Source organism: Macaca fascicularis, chromosome 7, assembly GCF_037993035.2.
Source record: "Macaca fascicularis isolate 582-1 chromosome 7, T2T-MFA8v1.1".
NCBI classification, from domain to species: domain Eukaryota; kingdom Metazoa; phylum Chordata; class Mammalia; order Primates; family Cercopithecidae; genus Macaca; species Macaca fascicularis.
Window position 1 is genome coordinate 48,567,956 of NC_088381.1, and position 15,028 is coordinate 48,582,983.

The following is a 15,028-nucleotide window of genomic DNA, read 5'->3' on the forward strand; positions in this document are numbered from 1 at the left end:
CTAGTCCTTCCTGGTGGAGCTATCCACACCACACATTTCTGTGCTTTTCATGGTCGAATTTCCCTTTGTCAAAGTGCTTCCAGCATTGTGATATCACCATCTCAGGGAAGGGCCCTGTTGCTGGCATCCAAGAGTGGTCCATACTCACACAGCCATTGATCAGGCCTCTGTCAAACTCTTTGCTTGTTTCATTTGATTCCTACAGTTCCAAGTCTAGAGTCATTTCATTTAATTTTTTCTTATTCTTTATTTTGTCTCTCTTCCATAATGTCCCACTGACCTCTACACTAGCCCCTGAATTCACTGACTTCATTTATTATCTGCTAATTACCCATGTACAGTTCCCCCCTTCAACATGACATATTTCTATTTTAATCAACATGTCCGCATAGAAGGCAACCCAACTGATCCCGGATATTTTTCCTGCTGCCTGAAGCCCAGCCAACTCCTGACCTCACCACCTTGTTCCTGCTTGCTAGCAAGTAGAGGAATAATCGAATTGCAATCTTGAACAATGGGAGGTGGCCAGGTGCTGTCTCCCTTTCTAAAGATATTAAAACTGACCCAAAGAAAGAAACCACTGCAGTCACTAGACTCAAGAATTGTAGATATGGGCCAGGCGCAGTGGCTTACGCCTGTAATCCCAGCACTTTGGGAGGCCGAGGTGGGCAAATCACCTGAGGTCAGGAGTTTAAGATAAGCCTGGACAACATGGCTAAACCATGTCTCTACTAAAAACACAAAAATTAGCAGGGCGCAGTGGCAGGCACCTGTAATCCCAGCTACTTGCAAGACTGAAGCAGAAGAATCGCTTGAACCCAGGAGGTGGAGGTTGTGGTGAGCAGAGATTGTGCCACTGCACTCCAGCCTGGGTGACAGAGCGAAACTCCGTCTCAAAAAAATTTAAAAAAGATGTGTAGATCTGGCATTTTCCCACCTTCAGAGAGCCAGAGGGCCTCTGAGTTCATTTCCATAAAACTGGACCATGGACGATGTCCATAAACGCCATAAAATGTCAAGGGAAGACAAGCAGCGGCCAGATGCTAGACAACCCCAGCAGGACCTATCTTCCCAAGACACAGAACATTCCTATGGTAGCCTGTATCCTTTTGATTAAAAAAATTTGATTTCTCCCTTATTTGAGTGCCAAGTGGTTGAGATAGTTCCTTTTGCTTTCCTATCCACAAACATCTAAGTGGAAAAGCTAAACCCACATGGTCTGAAGGAAAAGGAATAGGCTAAATAAGACCTTTACTTAATCCCTTAATAGCTGAGCCCCACTGCAAGCTGTGAACCTTATATTCACCTTTATAACTGCACAGTGTACTTAATGTTTGTTGAATTTAATTAAAAATCTGTTCTATTTAATGGAAGGAGATCTGTAGCTGGACAAACTAATTCCACAAAAAGTTTTTGCTTCCCATTAACTTTACAATCAGTACTGCCTTTTACTCAGCCAATAATTGTGCTTAATTGGTACGTTATTTTAAATAATGGTCTCAAGTTATAGCCACACTGTAAATTTTTACTGCCGGGTAATTTAAACAAATGATTGTTTCAGATTCAACACTGTCTTGCAAACTGTCAAGTTTCTTACTACCCTCTGGCTCAGTGTGTCATACAAGATAAGCTTGAAAAACCACTGAAACAGTTTCATGACTGTTGAAATATTGAGACGTTTATGTTAAAAGATAGCCCCTGTGTTGCAGTTAAAATCGTAAGGAGTTGGAGCTTCAGAAAGTATGAATGCCTGGCCAATTAGCAACAGAGATAAGACAGAGTTGTAGAATAAAGTACAACATTCTTCCCGGCAGGAGTTGTATACTGGCCTGGACTGTGGGGAAGACAGTTATTTGTGAAGAAGGATCTTCCCGTGGTTTGTTCAGACGTCAGGTTCAGGGGTTACATGTCTCACGTTATAAACGTCCATTAGTAATAGCTCAGTGTTGCCACCAGGTGGCAGCAGAGAGAGGAAGGCAGAATTGAATCTGCTTTTTTTTTTAATTGAGAGTTAGACATTCCATTTAACAAATTCTGACTTTTTATCAAAAGTAGATGTATCCTTATTAATCCAATGAAAGTAAAACAAAAAAACTACAACTGTTATAAACATTCATTCAACACCATTCAAACATTCATTCAACAGTCATTTGTTGATCACCTGGCTACTCTCGTAGGTACTGGGGCTACAGAGATTAAGAAGTAGCCCTGGCCGGGCGCGGTGGCTCACACCTGTAATCCCAGCACTTTGGGAGGCCGAGGCGGGCGGATCACAAGGTCAGGAGATCGAGACCACAGTGAAACCCCATCTCTACTAAAAATACAAAACATTAGCTGGGCGCAGTGGCAGGTGCCTGTAGTCCCAGCTTACTCAGGAGGCTGAGGCAGGAGAATGGCGTGAACCCAGGAGGCAGAGCTTGCAGTGAGCCAAGATTGCACCACTGCACTCCAGCCTGGGAGACAAAGCGAGACTCTGTCTCAAAAAAAAAAAAAAAAAAAGAGGTAGCCCTGTCCCTCAGAAGCTCACTGTCTCATGGGAAGTAGACATATGTTCAGATCACTGAAATACCATTGGATGGGTACTTTATTAGAAGAATATGTAAGATGCTTGCCAAAGGGGGAAGCAGCTGCTCTTCTGCCCTTTCTTGAATCTTCTACTTCTGCACTTCAACCTGTCCCTTAAATGTACCTGGTCTAGCAGGCTAGTTTGTCATGCAGGTACTTTCATTCCAGTTTAATGACCTAGACAGCCCCCTCCCTCCAAAATACACAGGCACACGTCTACCCAAGCCCAATTCTTTCTCTAGAATGAAGCTTGACCCTTTCAGGACACTTTCTCTTTGACACTTCCAGAGAACCTTAGAAAAGTTACTGTTTGTGTTCAGTCTATAATCATTTCCCTTTTAAGGCAGGTTCTTCTTTGTACCCCCACAGTGCCTAGCAAAGACCCTGTGAGGTAGGTGTGTGTAAACCCTCAAACGAAGGGGGAGTGTAAGCGTGCATGTGTGTGTGAATTGTCCTCACTGTTTCTGTGCCCTCTCTTCATCAGCACCCGAATCTCTGTGCATCTCCACCCATAGCCCAACTTTTCAGTGTGTGGGACTGTCCTTCAGATATTCTCCTGTTGTTGCAGGATCGCAGTACCCTATTTTCCGCTGTGTGCACAGAAGCACTCATGAAGAGGCTCCTGAGAGCTACTGTGACTCCAGCATGAAGCCGACCCCCGAGGAGGAGCCCTGCAACATCTTCCCTTGCCCAGCCTTGTAAGATGGCCCCTCCGTTTAGGTCACCTATTACCAGGTCACTTCAGGTCGCTTGAGCACAGGACTCTAGGAGCAGATATAAGTCAGTCTAAATCTAATTTAGAAATCCAAGACTTGGTCCATGCATAAAATGCAGTCTGTTTAGCAGGCATACCTGTCTTTCAGGATGAACTCAGGAGCTGATAGTCTTTAGCAAGTCAACCCACTTCTGGGAAGCCCACCCTTGGCAAAGCTGGAGCAATTAGGTTTGAGCCTGTTAAGGAAAACAAAGGAGGAAGCAAAGAATGAGAAGCTGGTGTAGTTAGTGTCGTAGGTGAGCTGTTTACAGAAAGAGGATAATGCAAGTCACAAAAACATCAGCCTGGAGAGGCCAAGAAAAGTGTCTCGGGAGAGGTCTTGAACTGTTTTGGTTTTTTGTTTTTGTTTTTGTTTTTTGGTGGAGTCTAGCTCTGTTGCCCAGGCCAGAGTGCAGTAGCACGATCTCAGCAACCTCCGCCTCCTGGGTTCAAGCAATTCTCCCGCTTCAGCCTTCCGAGTAGCTGGGACTACAGGTGCACATTACCACGCCTGGCTAAATTTTGTATTTTTTGTAGTGACGGGGTTTTGCCATGTCAGCCAGGCTGGTCTTGAACTCCTGAGCACTAATGGTCTGCCCACCTCAGGCTCCCAAAGTGCTGGGATTATGGGCATGAGCCACCACGCCTGGCCTTGAACTGGTTATTGAATGATAAATAGGACACTTTAAGAAAAACAAGGGGAAAGGGCCCTAAGAGGGTCAAAACCCAATTTTCAGACTAATAAAAATATAATTCTCATCCAAGTGTATGATGAGCATGGGTTGATGTCTCGTTTAACCTAATAACAGAGCAGATGACAGAGGAGGGTTTGTGAAACTGATGTGGGAATTGTTAATGAAAAATAAAGATTACTAGAATAAGATTTCTAAGTTAGTAGCAAAAGTGAGTTAATGATCTACAGGGTAATAATGCTAACCTTTGGAGGGTTTATTTTATTAGATAAAAATCATTTGTACCTTTTCAGTTTTCTGTAACTTTTTATAGAATCTGGGCCCTAATCACTGGTAAATACCATGTCAAGTGTCAAGCAAATTTATCTTCCTTTACAGAGTCAGATGACCCTTAGGCAGACTTTTTCTTTTTCTTTTCTTTTTTTGAGACAGGGTCTTGCTTTGTTGCCCAGACTGGAGTGCAGTGGCATAATCATGGTTCACTGCAGCCTCAATCTCCCAGGCTCAAGCCATACCCCGACCTCAGTCTCCCAAGTAGCTGGGACTACAGGCACACACCACCACACCCAGCTAACTTTGGTATTTTTTGTAGAGATGGGTTTTGCCATGTTGTCCAGGCTGGTCTCGAACTCCTGGGCTCAAGCCATCCTCCCACCTCAGCTTCCCAAAGTCCTGGGATTACAGGCATGCGCCACCGCGCCTGGCCTAGGCTGACTTTTAAGCAATGCTCTGGTAAGAAACTCCACCCATGGTGATTTTGATGATTCTGTGTACGCTGGTGCGGGCTCACGCTCACTTCTTGTTGACTGAAGGTTGTCTCTTACTCTCGCTCTCTCATTCCTGAACCAGCTGGGACATCGGGGAGTGGTCTGAGTGCAGCAAGACCTGTGGCCTGGGCATGCAGCACCGCCAGGTTCTGTGCCGCCAGGTGTACGCCAACCGCAGCCTGACAGTGCAGCCCTACCGCTGCCAGCACCTGGAGAAGCCCGAGACCACCAGCACTTGCCAACTCAAGATCTGCAGCGAGTGGCAGATCCGGACTGACTGGACCTCGGTACGCAGGCAGGGCAGCCCGCTCCATAGCTCCCTCTCCAGCTCCCACCACACTCTCCAGCCCACCAAGACCTGAGATGGGTAACCTTGAGTTCCACAGGAGGGAACCCATCCCTCCTGTGGGGGTCTGGGGGTCTGGATGGCTGTTTTTGCAAACCACAGGATGTACCAATAGTTGAATAGAGTTTAGGATAGTGTGTGCCGCCCACAGCCAACCTTATGGGTGAGCCTAGGGGAGCCCTGTGATACTGGCCTCATCTGTTTTATGAGTCATAGTGAAGCAAAGGTTGGCAACTGCTGGTAGAGACAACTCCTTCCAATTTTCCCCACCCATTTTATAGATGAAAAGACTGAGGCCTGGAAGAATAGAGTAGTGTCTGTCAAAATTAAGACTATTAAGGCAGAAATAAATTGATAAAATATTTATTGGAAGCCAATGTAAGGATCAACCCAAGAAGACACACGAACAACGTTGGACGTGTTCCAAAGTCTATTACGAGTTGAAAGGCTTTTAGAAGAAAGTTTAGGAGAGGAGAGGGGGACCCCTGGAATCGGAGTTGTCTTTTTCATTGGAGGGTACAGCACAGAGGTTGCAATCACTGGCTACAGATGATGACATACAGGCTAAAATGTTTTAAGTGCAGGACAGTCAATAAAACTTCATGAGTGAGAAATAAATCAGCAAAACTTTATGACTCAGAAACAAACCAAGCAAACCAGTGTCGTCTTCAATGTCCACAGGTTACATATTAATCAGTGTGTCAACAGTTTGAAGAATTCACAATAAAATTGGAGGGACTGACAATAATATTCTTTACTCAAAACAGGATGTAAGCCATGAATCCTAAGATCTTCCTCCTAGGCAACTTAGAACATAGTGTATTCTTTAAGGGCAGAGGTGTATGACTTAACCCTTGCCTGCCATGGCATTGGGTCCTGTTTATAATTTGGTATCTTGTTGCCACAGAGAGTCCATTCTGTCAGTCTTATGATTTCTCTCTTAACATTAATGCTGGTCAGTTGTGTCTAGACTGCAAAAGGGAGGCAGTATGACAGGGTGTGTCCAGCCTCCCATCCTGTCATGGCCAGGAAATCAGTTTTAAAGGTTTCTCTGGGGTCTCCTTGGCCAAGAGGAGGCCCACTCAGTCAGCTGGGAGGCTTAGGATTTTATTTTTAGTTTACAGTAGGCGAGGCATCTAAGAAGGTCTTGTAGGAAAGGATTGTTTCTAGGGCTCAGATCCCTGCCCCAGGTGGTGACATGCATGGAAGAGCCTCAGTCTCATGGGACTGGTCACAAAGGCTGCTGGCTCCATTCTGGCGATTCTCTCCCAGAGCTGAAGCTGCTGGTTCCCCTGACGTCGGTGTGGTGTGTTTCAGTGCTCAGTGCCCTGCGGCGTGGGGCAGAGGACCCGTGATGTGAAGTGTGTGAGCAACATTGGGGATGTGGTTGACGATGAGGAATGCAACATGAAGCTCCGGCCGAATGACATTGAGAACTGTGACATGGGACCCTGTGCCAAGAGCTGGTTCCTCACCGAGTGGAGCGAAAGGGTGAGTATGATGAGCAGAGTGCCGGGGACCAAGGTCTGCCAGGTGCCTCCAAAACCACACGAAGGTGAGTCACTGGCTCAGAATCCCAAGACTGATTTCTGGCTCTGGGGGGGAAAAAAGGCCCAGAGAGGAATTATTGTAGGCTTTCTATCGTTACGTGAGGACTGAGGGGGTCCAAAAGTGAGGAGTGGGTGTGAAAAACTTGACTGAATTCTCCTTAGCACTCCATGTGGTTACTCCATAACACTAGATGAAGTGAATAATTACATCCCATCATTCATATGTCTTTTACGTGCCTGGTGTCTCATAGACACTCAGCAATGGCAGGCCCCTCTACTGCTTTCTGCCAACTCAAAACATCCAACACCCCGTCCCCTCCCCAGTAGCCTGGCCTCCCATGGGGGGTCTCAGGTGTCAAAGAATAACTCAAAGGCATATATAGTTGACCAGTGGCCCACCAGTTACCTGGATATAAGGGAAAACAGTCATAGATTAAATTCATCTATCAAAGGCAAAAGGAAGATTTATATGAAAAGGGGATTTTGGAGCTGGAGTGGTGTTGGTTACACAACAGCATGAATGCACTTAATGCCCTGGAGGTGTGGGCTTAAAAGTGGTTACGATGGTCAATTTTATGCTATGTGTATTCTACCACCATCAAAAATAAAGTTTGAGAAAAGACACTAAACAAATTATAGAACATACCTTGGGACAGGGAGGAGAAAGGAGGAAGGAGGCAAGGAATTGTGCTTCCTTTCCTGGTGGAAGCAGCGGATTTGCGGGCATGGGGGCGGGGGGACGGTAAGAGGGTTTGCCCAGGGCAGCTGCATAGCTGTCAGAGGCACCAAGTCCAGGTTCTGGATTCTCCAGGAGATCTAGGGAGTTTACCTGGGTTGAGGACGTGATTGGCTATCTCTGACCTTGGTTAGCAGCTTACCTCTCGGATACACTAGTTCTGCCCCACTTCCCTTGCTAGAATCCCGTGCGTACACGTTACCTGTGAACCACATTGAAGTGCAGGTCTGAGGCAGCAGGTGTGGGGTGGAGCCAGGGAATCAACATTTATTTTCTTTCTTTCTTTTTTTTTTTTTTTTTCCCAGATAGGGTCTCATTCTGTTGCCTGGGCTGGGGTGCAGTGGTGCAATCTTGGCTCACTGCAGCCTCGACCTCCTGGGCTCAAGTGATCCTCCCACCTCAGCACCCCCTCCCCACCTCCCGCACAACATAGGTGGGACTATAGGTGCACGCCACCACCCCGGCTAATTTTTTATATTTGTTTGTGGTTTCACCATGTTGCCCAAGCTGGTCTCAAACTCCTGGGCTCAAGTGATCTGCCACCTCGGCCTCCCGAAGCCCTGGAATTATAGGCATGAGCCACCGTGCCTGGCCACAGTCTACATTTCTAATAGGTTCCCGGGGTCTTTGAGGCCACTGGTCCAGGGACCACACTCTGAGTAACAAGGCCATAAAAAAGACAGAGGAGCCCAGTCATATTCTTGGATCTTAGGAGACATGATGCAGCCCATGAGCCCCCACCCATCCCAACTCCCAGCATCATGAGAACAACAACCGTAGTATCTCAGACTCAAAGAAGGACCCTTTCACAGTTTGGGAATATCAACAGACATGCCCCATAGTGCCACACTGGCTGGCTCCAACTGGTCAGAATGGTCAGTGTCCATTCTGACCGGTCAATGGCCACCATGCACCTGTTATTGAGTATTTTGAACATCACCCCTAGAGGCGTTCACATAGGTTTTCTCTCCCTCCACCGTGTAAGATGCCCCTTCTTCATTTTGTCCCTCTCATCACCATAACAATCCACTTCCATAGGGTGTGTTATCCAGCAAAAGAGAAAGAACAAGCCTGCAAATGCAGCGTTCACTCCACCTCCAGAGATGGTCCTGGAGATTCTTACCTAGTGACTCATCTTCTTGTGGGCTCCCCACACCTCCTGGCATGCGGCCCCTGCTCCTTAGCCCCAGGATGGCCCCAGATGGAGAGCCCTTGGTGCAAATACTGAGCTCCCAAGATGAGCATCTGACTGTGCCCCCAGTCCCAGGAGCAGACACTAATTTGGCCATCTGGGAAGCTCTAACCAAAGAGAAACAGATGGAGAGTAAGTGCTGCTGGCCACTGACTCAAGCTTCTGCCCTAAAGCTGAATCCAGGAAAGCTCATCCTAGTTCTTCTGTGTATCCCCATTTTCGAAGCCTCCCATCCCCAACATTAGCTCGTGGCACTGCGGACACAGTGGGGGAAGGTGTTTGTGAGCTCAGCCTCCTTGCCAGCGTGAGGAATCCTCTGCAGAGTCCCTGACATAGGCCACAGCTCTTGCCCAAACCCTTGATCAGAAATTCACTCTGTGTCCAGACAATTACATCTATTTCTTGTACAGCTCAAGGTGTCAAGAGGTCTCCTTTTACAGTGAACCAAAGTGTTTCTTACTAAGTCCCACTGTTCTTTAGAAACGGACAGCCCTACAGCCATCGGGGCACTCATTCCACTTTCTCCAGGCTAAAAATTCCTAGTTTCTTCAACTAGTCCTTTTGTGCTTTAGTTTCTGAACTCATTTGTGTTCTCAGTAAACTTGATGGATTTCCTATATCAGCAAATGGATGAAAAGAATGATGCTGGGCTTTCATTTTCGTATTGGAATGATTCTTTTTCTAAATAATGTTTATTTTTTTTCTGGTTATAAAGTAACACAGTATTGTTTTAAGAATATGAGAAATTTGGAAAAGTATGCTCCAAACCTCTTCACTAAAAGAAAATTTGAGATTATTTTAAGCTGTACTTCAAGCTTTTTTCTTCTCATACATACTTTACCTACATAGCTTTTTCTCCTCATACATATTTTAAAGATATAAATGTATCTTTATATCATAATGTATGTATAATTTGGTCACCTGCTCTTTTCACTTAATTATTATAAGCATAAAATCTTTAAAACGTGATTTTTATTATAATAAGCTGTAGAACTACATGATTGAAACAATCTCCTATGTCTAAATGTTTGGGGTTTTTTAGTTTTTATTTTTATTTTTTAGAGACCAGGTCTTGCTCTGTTGCCCAGGCTGGAGTGCAGTGGCACAATCATGGCTCACTGAAGCCTTGAACTCGTGGGCTCTAGTGATCCTCCCACCTTAGCCTCCTGAGTAGCTGGGATTACAGATATAAGCCTCCATACACGGGTGATGTTTTACTGTTTAAAAGAGAATATTTTAAAAGACTTCAGTAAGTGTTCTTGTGCATTAATCTTTATGTGCACCTTTTCGTATCTCTGTAAAATAGTGGGGACATGGAATCATGTTAAAATATGGGAAAATATTATGAATGCTTTTAGAACTCTTAATACATTTTAGCTAATTGTTCTCCAGAAAGATTATTTCAGTGTAGTCTTCCAAGCAGCAACTGAGAGCGCTTTTACAGTCATTTTGTTGCCGTGATTCTTTAGTTTGTAAATTCCATGTCTCTACATTTGCCGCTCTCTGAAAAGGCAGTGGGTTCAGAGCACAATACGTACAGAGACAAAACAACTCTGGGGAAAATAACTGCAGTGGTTCATTCCTCTGTGTGTCTCCCATGTTTATTTAGAACAGTAAAAAGCTACATATCAATTTTCCAAAGATTTCCACACTACTTATTTCCCCTCCAATAATGACTTGCAGATTTCCCCTTAAAGTAATTTTGCTTTGTATCTCAACATAAGTTCTTGCTGAATCTAACTTGGCTTAAAATTATAAATAGAGCAAAGAATGAGCACGTTATTCTATTCAGGGAACTCTTTTGTTCGTTTTGGAAAAGATGTTCTAAATCATGCAAGTTGGGTGCTATGATGTAAGTAAATAATTTTTGCCTTATCTACCCTCAGAATAGATGATGAATTCTAAATGTTCATGCTTATTTTAGAGTAGATGAGTGGGACACCAGTACACTGGCTTTGGTGTCATCTCCATGACCACCACTTATTTCGTATTTGACCCTGAGCCAGCTAGTGACTAACTAAGCTTCAGTTTTTTCAACTGTAACATTGCTGAGTAACCGCTGCAGTAACATATTTGAAGCTATGACCTAGATGAGGTTGGCACAGTGGGAAGGGTTTCCTTTGGGCTGCTTCATTCTTCTTCAGCTCCATGTCACCAGGGGCCTTTGGGCCACTAGTTGGTCTTAGAAAATGTTCAGCCCCTGGAATGACCAGCGGATGGCAGTCTTCCACTTTTGAATAGTTGCTTTGTGTAAAAAAAGGCCTTGTTAAGCTTCAGTCTGAACTATGAAATTTTTTATTACTGGGAATGAACATGTGTTGAGCACCTGTTCCATGCCAGTCATGAACGAGACACAGCCTCTGATTCAATAAGCTCAAGAGGGAAAAACCAAAGAAAATTAAAGTTTGCAAACACTTAAGAGTACAGAATGTGTCTTATTGCCCAATTTAAAATTAATTAATCTTTACCTAAATGAATTCAGGTTGTAACCCCAGTCTGAATCTTCTCTTAAACTTCTAGGGACACAAAGTTCTTCTGGCTTAATGACTCACCTTAAAAACATCTTTTCAGCTGCTTTTAATTGAGAGTGGGCCGTATCAGAAGTAAGCATCGTGACTTTTCGGTTCTACAATTCAATGATAGGTCTAAGCACATGTGCAGTTTTCAATCACAACAGGAAAAAACACTTTAGAAAGTCCACCAGCATTAGTTTGGTAACACCTAATTTCTAAGAAAGTTTTCCAGGAAGAAAATACTGAATCATTTAAATTACAAGAAATGATACATAAAGCTGAAGTTCAAGAATAGTCATTAGAGCCTTATAGTCCCTTAGGGGCCAATTGGGCCAAGTTTAGGATTTAACTGTTGCTGGAGTGAGAAGGCAGTCCCCACCAGAGGGTTGCTTAGGAATTCCATGTGCTTCTGTGTTTTATCAGCCCAGAAGTTCAATTACAAGTCATGTTCTCTTCTGACTAGCAAAGCAGATTGGGTCCTTCTTTTAGGAACATCCTTTAAGGACAGTGGGTGGGTGTGGTTTGGAGCCTCACCTGGAAGGTTAGTCCCTACTCCCTGGTAGGGATTTCTTCCCCTTGCTTCTGCTGAAAAGCTTCCTAGGCCAGGTTCTATGTGGGGAGCTCCTTTCATATTTACATTTGTTGGGCTTTTCACTGCAGGTGTTGTAATAAAATGAAACTCCTCTACAGGCCTCATCCATGTGATGTCCTCCCATTGGGCACTGGCATGGTCTTTCACATTCTTCTTTTAAGTTAAGTACATGGGGATGTGGAGACACTTTCCCAGATGCATGTGCATTACTTGGTTTTGAAAGCAGAAAATTAAGTTAGCTAATCAGATGGAAATTACCTGGAAAGTAGTCTAAGGGTTGGAAACATGAAGATAACTGAAATCCTATTTACCTTTTATTCTTCTTTTTTTTTTTTTTTTTTTTTTTTTTTGAGATAGAGTCTCGCTCTGTCACCCAGGCTGGAGTGCAGTGGCGCCATCTTGGCTCACTGCATCACTGCAATCTCCACCTCCCAGGTTCAAGCGATTCTTCTGCTTCAGCCTCCCAAATAGCTGGAATCACAAGTGTGCACCACCATGTCCAGTTAATTTTTGGATTTTTAGTAGCAATGGGATTTCAACATGTTGGCGAGGCTGATCTCAAACTCCCGACCTCAGGTGATCTGCCCACCGTAGCCTCCCAAAGTGCTGGGATTACAGGTGTGAGCCACCACACCTGGCCTACCTTGTATTCTTTACAAGAATATTTAAATATCTTGAGTTTTAAAGTTAGGAAGAAAACCAGATCATACATGGCTGAAACAAACAAGCAAATCCTTTAGCCTAGAATATTTCAATTATTGTAACAAAGTTTAAGCTAAGGGACTGAGTCATTGTCCCAGATTTCTAATAACAATCTAAATAGAGCAAAGGACATGAAAAATGTCTGCACACCTGTAGGGGAGGAAAAATGTTTCCTCTACATTCTTAGGTTCTCTGGCTGCAGTCTGTGAATTAAGCTGACAAAAGATTAACAGACAAAAAGCATACCAATTTTATTTGATGTTAGTATTTTTATAGTGGCATGGGGGGCTTCATAGGAAAGAAGTGACAATCCCAAAGAAGCAATTAGACTTGAGGGATTATATACCATTTTAACAAAGGGTGATAAACTATGGAGAAGTAATTGGAAAAAGTAAAGGGGCTGGGGCTTCTAGGGACAGTAAATTGTGAGAAATTGACTAAGAAAAATATGGGGGAAACAGAAGACAAGGGTTATTTTATTAAAGTTTATTTTTGCAGACTCATCTTGGAGTCAACTCCCCTCTCCAATGACGAGAATGTTCTATTCTTCCTAGTGCTGGGAGGGCACCTTTCTCGTGGGAATTTTATGCACTGGTTTTTAGGCAGAAAGGGGGAAGGCAGAGAGGTCCTCCTGCATCTGCTATTTCTCAATAGCCTTCAGCTCAAAATACTCAATATGCCAAAGCAACACATTTTGGGGTGGCATGTTCTGATCACCTTCAAGCCCTTTGCTCCAGAGGGAGTTTCTTCCCTGAGGGGTCAGGCCCAGCTTAGCAGTGGAAAGGTAAATGTTTGATCACTCATACTAACATGTGATTTTACAAGACTAGATGGCAGCATACAAAAATGAAAGTGGAAATTTTGATAAGAAAATAAGGTTGTAAGGATTGTTTTGCCCTTTTCTCCATTTTTATTTAAAATTCTATTGCTTTATTTTCTAAAATAATATGGGTAGAACTCAAACATTGACTCTATTTTTAAGAAACGACCCAGAAACCCTTAGAAAGGGTTTTGGTCATGTGCTAAAGGGCCACGTCTAGGATTGGAAAGTGCTAATAGATGAACAAGGCAGGGCCCAAGTCTATATGCAACTGATATTCATGGATTTACTCATGAGTAAGACACTGACCTGAGAAAGAATTAGAGATGATTCATTAGTTCTTGCTCTCACCAAGGCTACTTCAGCAAAGACAAAAAAAAAAAAAAAAAAAAAAAAAAAGGACACAAATAATCATAATACAAAGGCAGGAAGCAGCACATAGAGTGCCATGAGAATTCCAAGACTGGAAAGAACATCTTAAATTGGGCAGTCAAGATAGTTTTCACGGAGGAGATGGTATTTAGGCTGAGCCTTAAAGGCTTCTGATCTGTCCAGTGAAGGGAAAGAGCATGCTGGGTGGAGGGAATTGCAGGGGCAAGGAGTCTGTTAGCCTTTTATGTGATCAGGGAATAGCAGCCACTCTGAGTCTGTCCAGCAGGAGGTATGTGGGATAGGATAATGGGAAATTAGTCTAGAAGAATTGGGTCAATTAGGGCCATAGTATAGAAAACCCTTAATGCTAGTTGGGAAGTCCATATGTGACTTCTGTTAGGAATGGGATGACTTCAGAGGGAATTTTTAGCATGGAGTTCTCAACACCTGGCAACCCAATGCATTGGAAAAGCTGGTGAGGTTGAGCACGAAGCTACAGCCACAGTCCAGGGTAAGAAAGTAAACTGTACTGGGAACCATGGGTGGAAAGGGACAAGACGGATTAGAGAAATGTGGCAGAACTAGAGTCTGTGAGACCTAATGATTGTCTAGATGTTGGAAGCAAGAGGGTAGGAGAACAGTCAACTTTCAAATCCAGGTAGAAACTTGAAAGCAAATCAGAAAAGAGGAGGAATGGTAACAGTGGCGAAGGTGTACATGCTGGATTCAAGGTACCCGTAGGACACCCAGCTGAGGATGCCCAAAAAATGTTTGAAAAGATAAGATGAAGTTTAGGTGTGGTGGCACACGCCTGCAATCCCAGCACTTTGGGAGGCCGAGGCAGGCAGATCTTGTGCTCAGAAGTTCGAGACCAGCCTGGGCAACGTGACAAAATCCCATCTCTACAAAAAATACAAAAATTAGCTGGACGTGGTGGTGAGCACCTGGAGCTACTCAGGAGGCTGAGGTGGGAGGATCGCTTGACCCCAAGAGGTCGAGACTGCAGTGAGCTGATATCACGCCACCTGGGTGATGCAATCCTATCTGGGTGACAAAGCGAGACCGTGTCTTGAAAAAAAGAAAAGACAAGATAAGATGAGAACCAAAATAAGGGCACATTCCAAAGTATGCCGAGACAGATGGAAAATGCTCTAAGAGCTTTGGGCTGTGACTCAGGAATGCTTTCACTGTCTCCTAGGAGAGAACTGTGTGATTGTAGTAGAAAAATCACTAATAGTTATTTGGCTGTAAGTGAAGATTTTATCCCTATGAGGCTTTGTTTCTCTATCTTGGAGTGGGAATGTAGGAGTTGAAGCCCCTTATACCATTTATTGAGCACCCCCTGCCTGCAAAGCATATTATACAGTCTCCATAGCCCTGCCAGAAATGTGTTTCTATGCCAGTTGTCTAGATGAGCATGCCAAAGG

At 44.1% G+C, this 15,028-nt stretch overlaps 1 protein-coding gene across 3 annotated transcripts in view; it reads left to right on the forward strand.

Moving 5' to 3' along the window:
• The window catches only part of THSD4 (thrombospondin type 1 domain containing 4), a 687,670-nt gene that overhangs the window by 647,196 nt on the left and 25,446 nt on the right, over nt 1-15,028 (forward strand). For all 3 annotated transcript variants that reach the window (XM_045395681.2, XM_073996160.1, XM_015453017.3), the window contains 3 exons: nt 3,134-3,263; nt 4,861-5,065; nt 6,442-6,615. In XM_045395681.2, the coding sequence (XP_045251616.2) occupies nt 3,134-3,263; nt 4,861-5,065; nt 6,442-6,615 (509 nt within the window). The remainder of the gene's footprint in view (nt 1-3,133; nt 3,264-4,860; nt 5,066-6,441; nt 6,616-15,028) is intronic.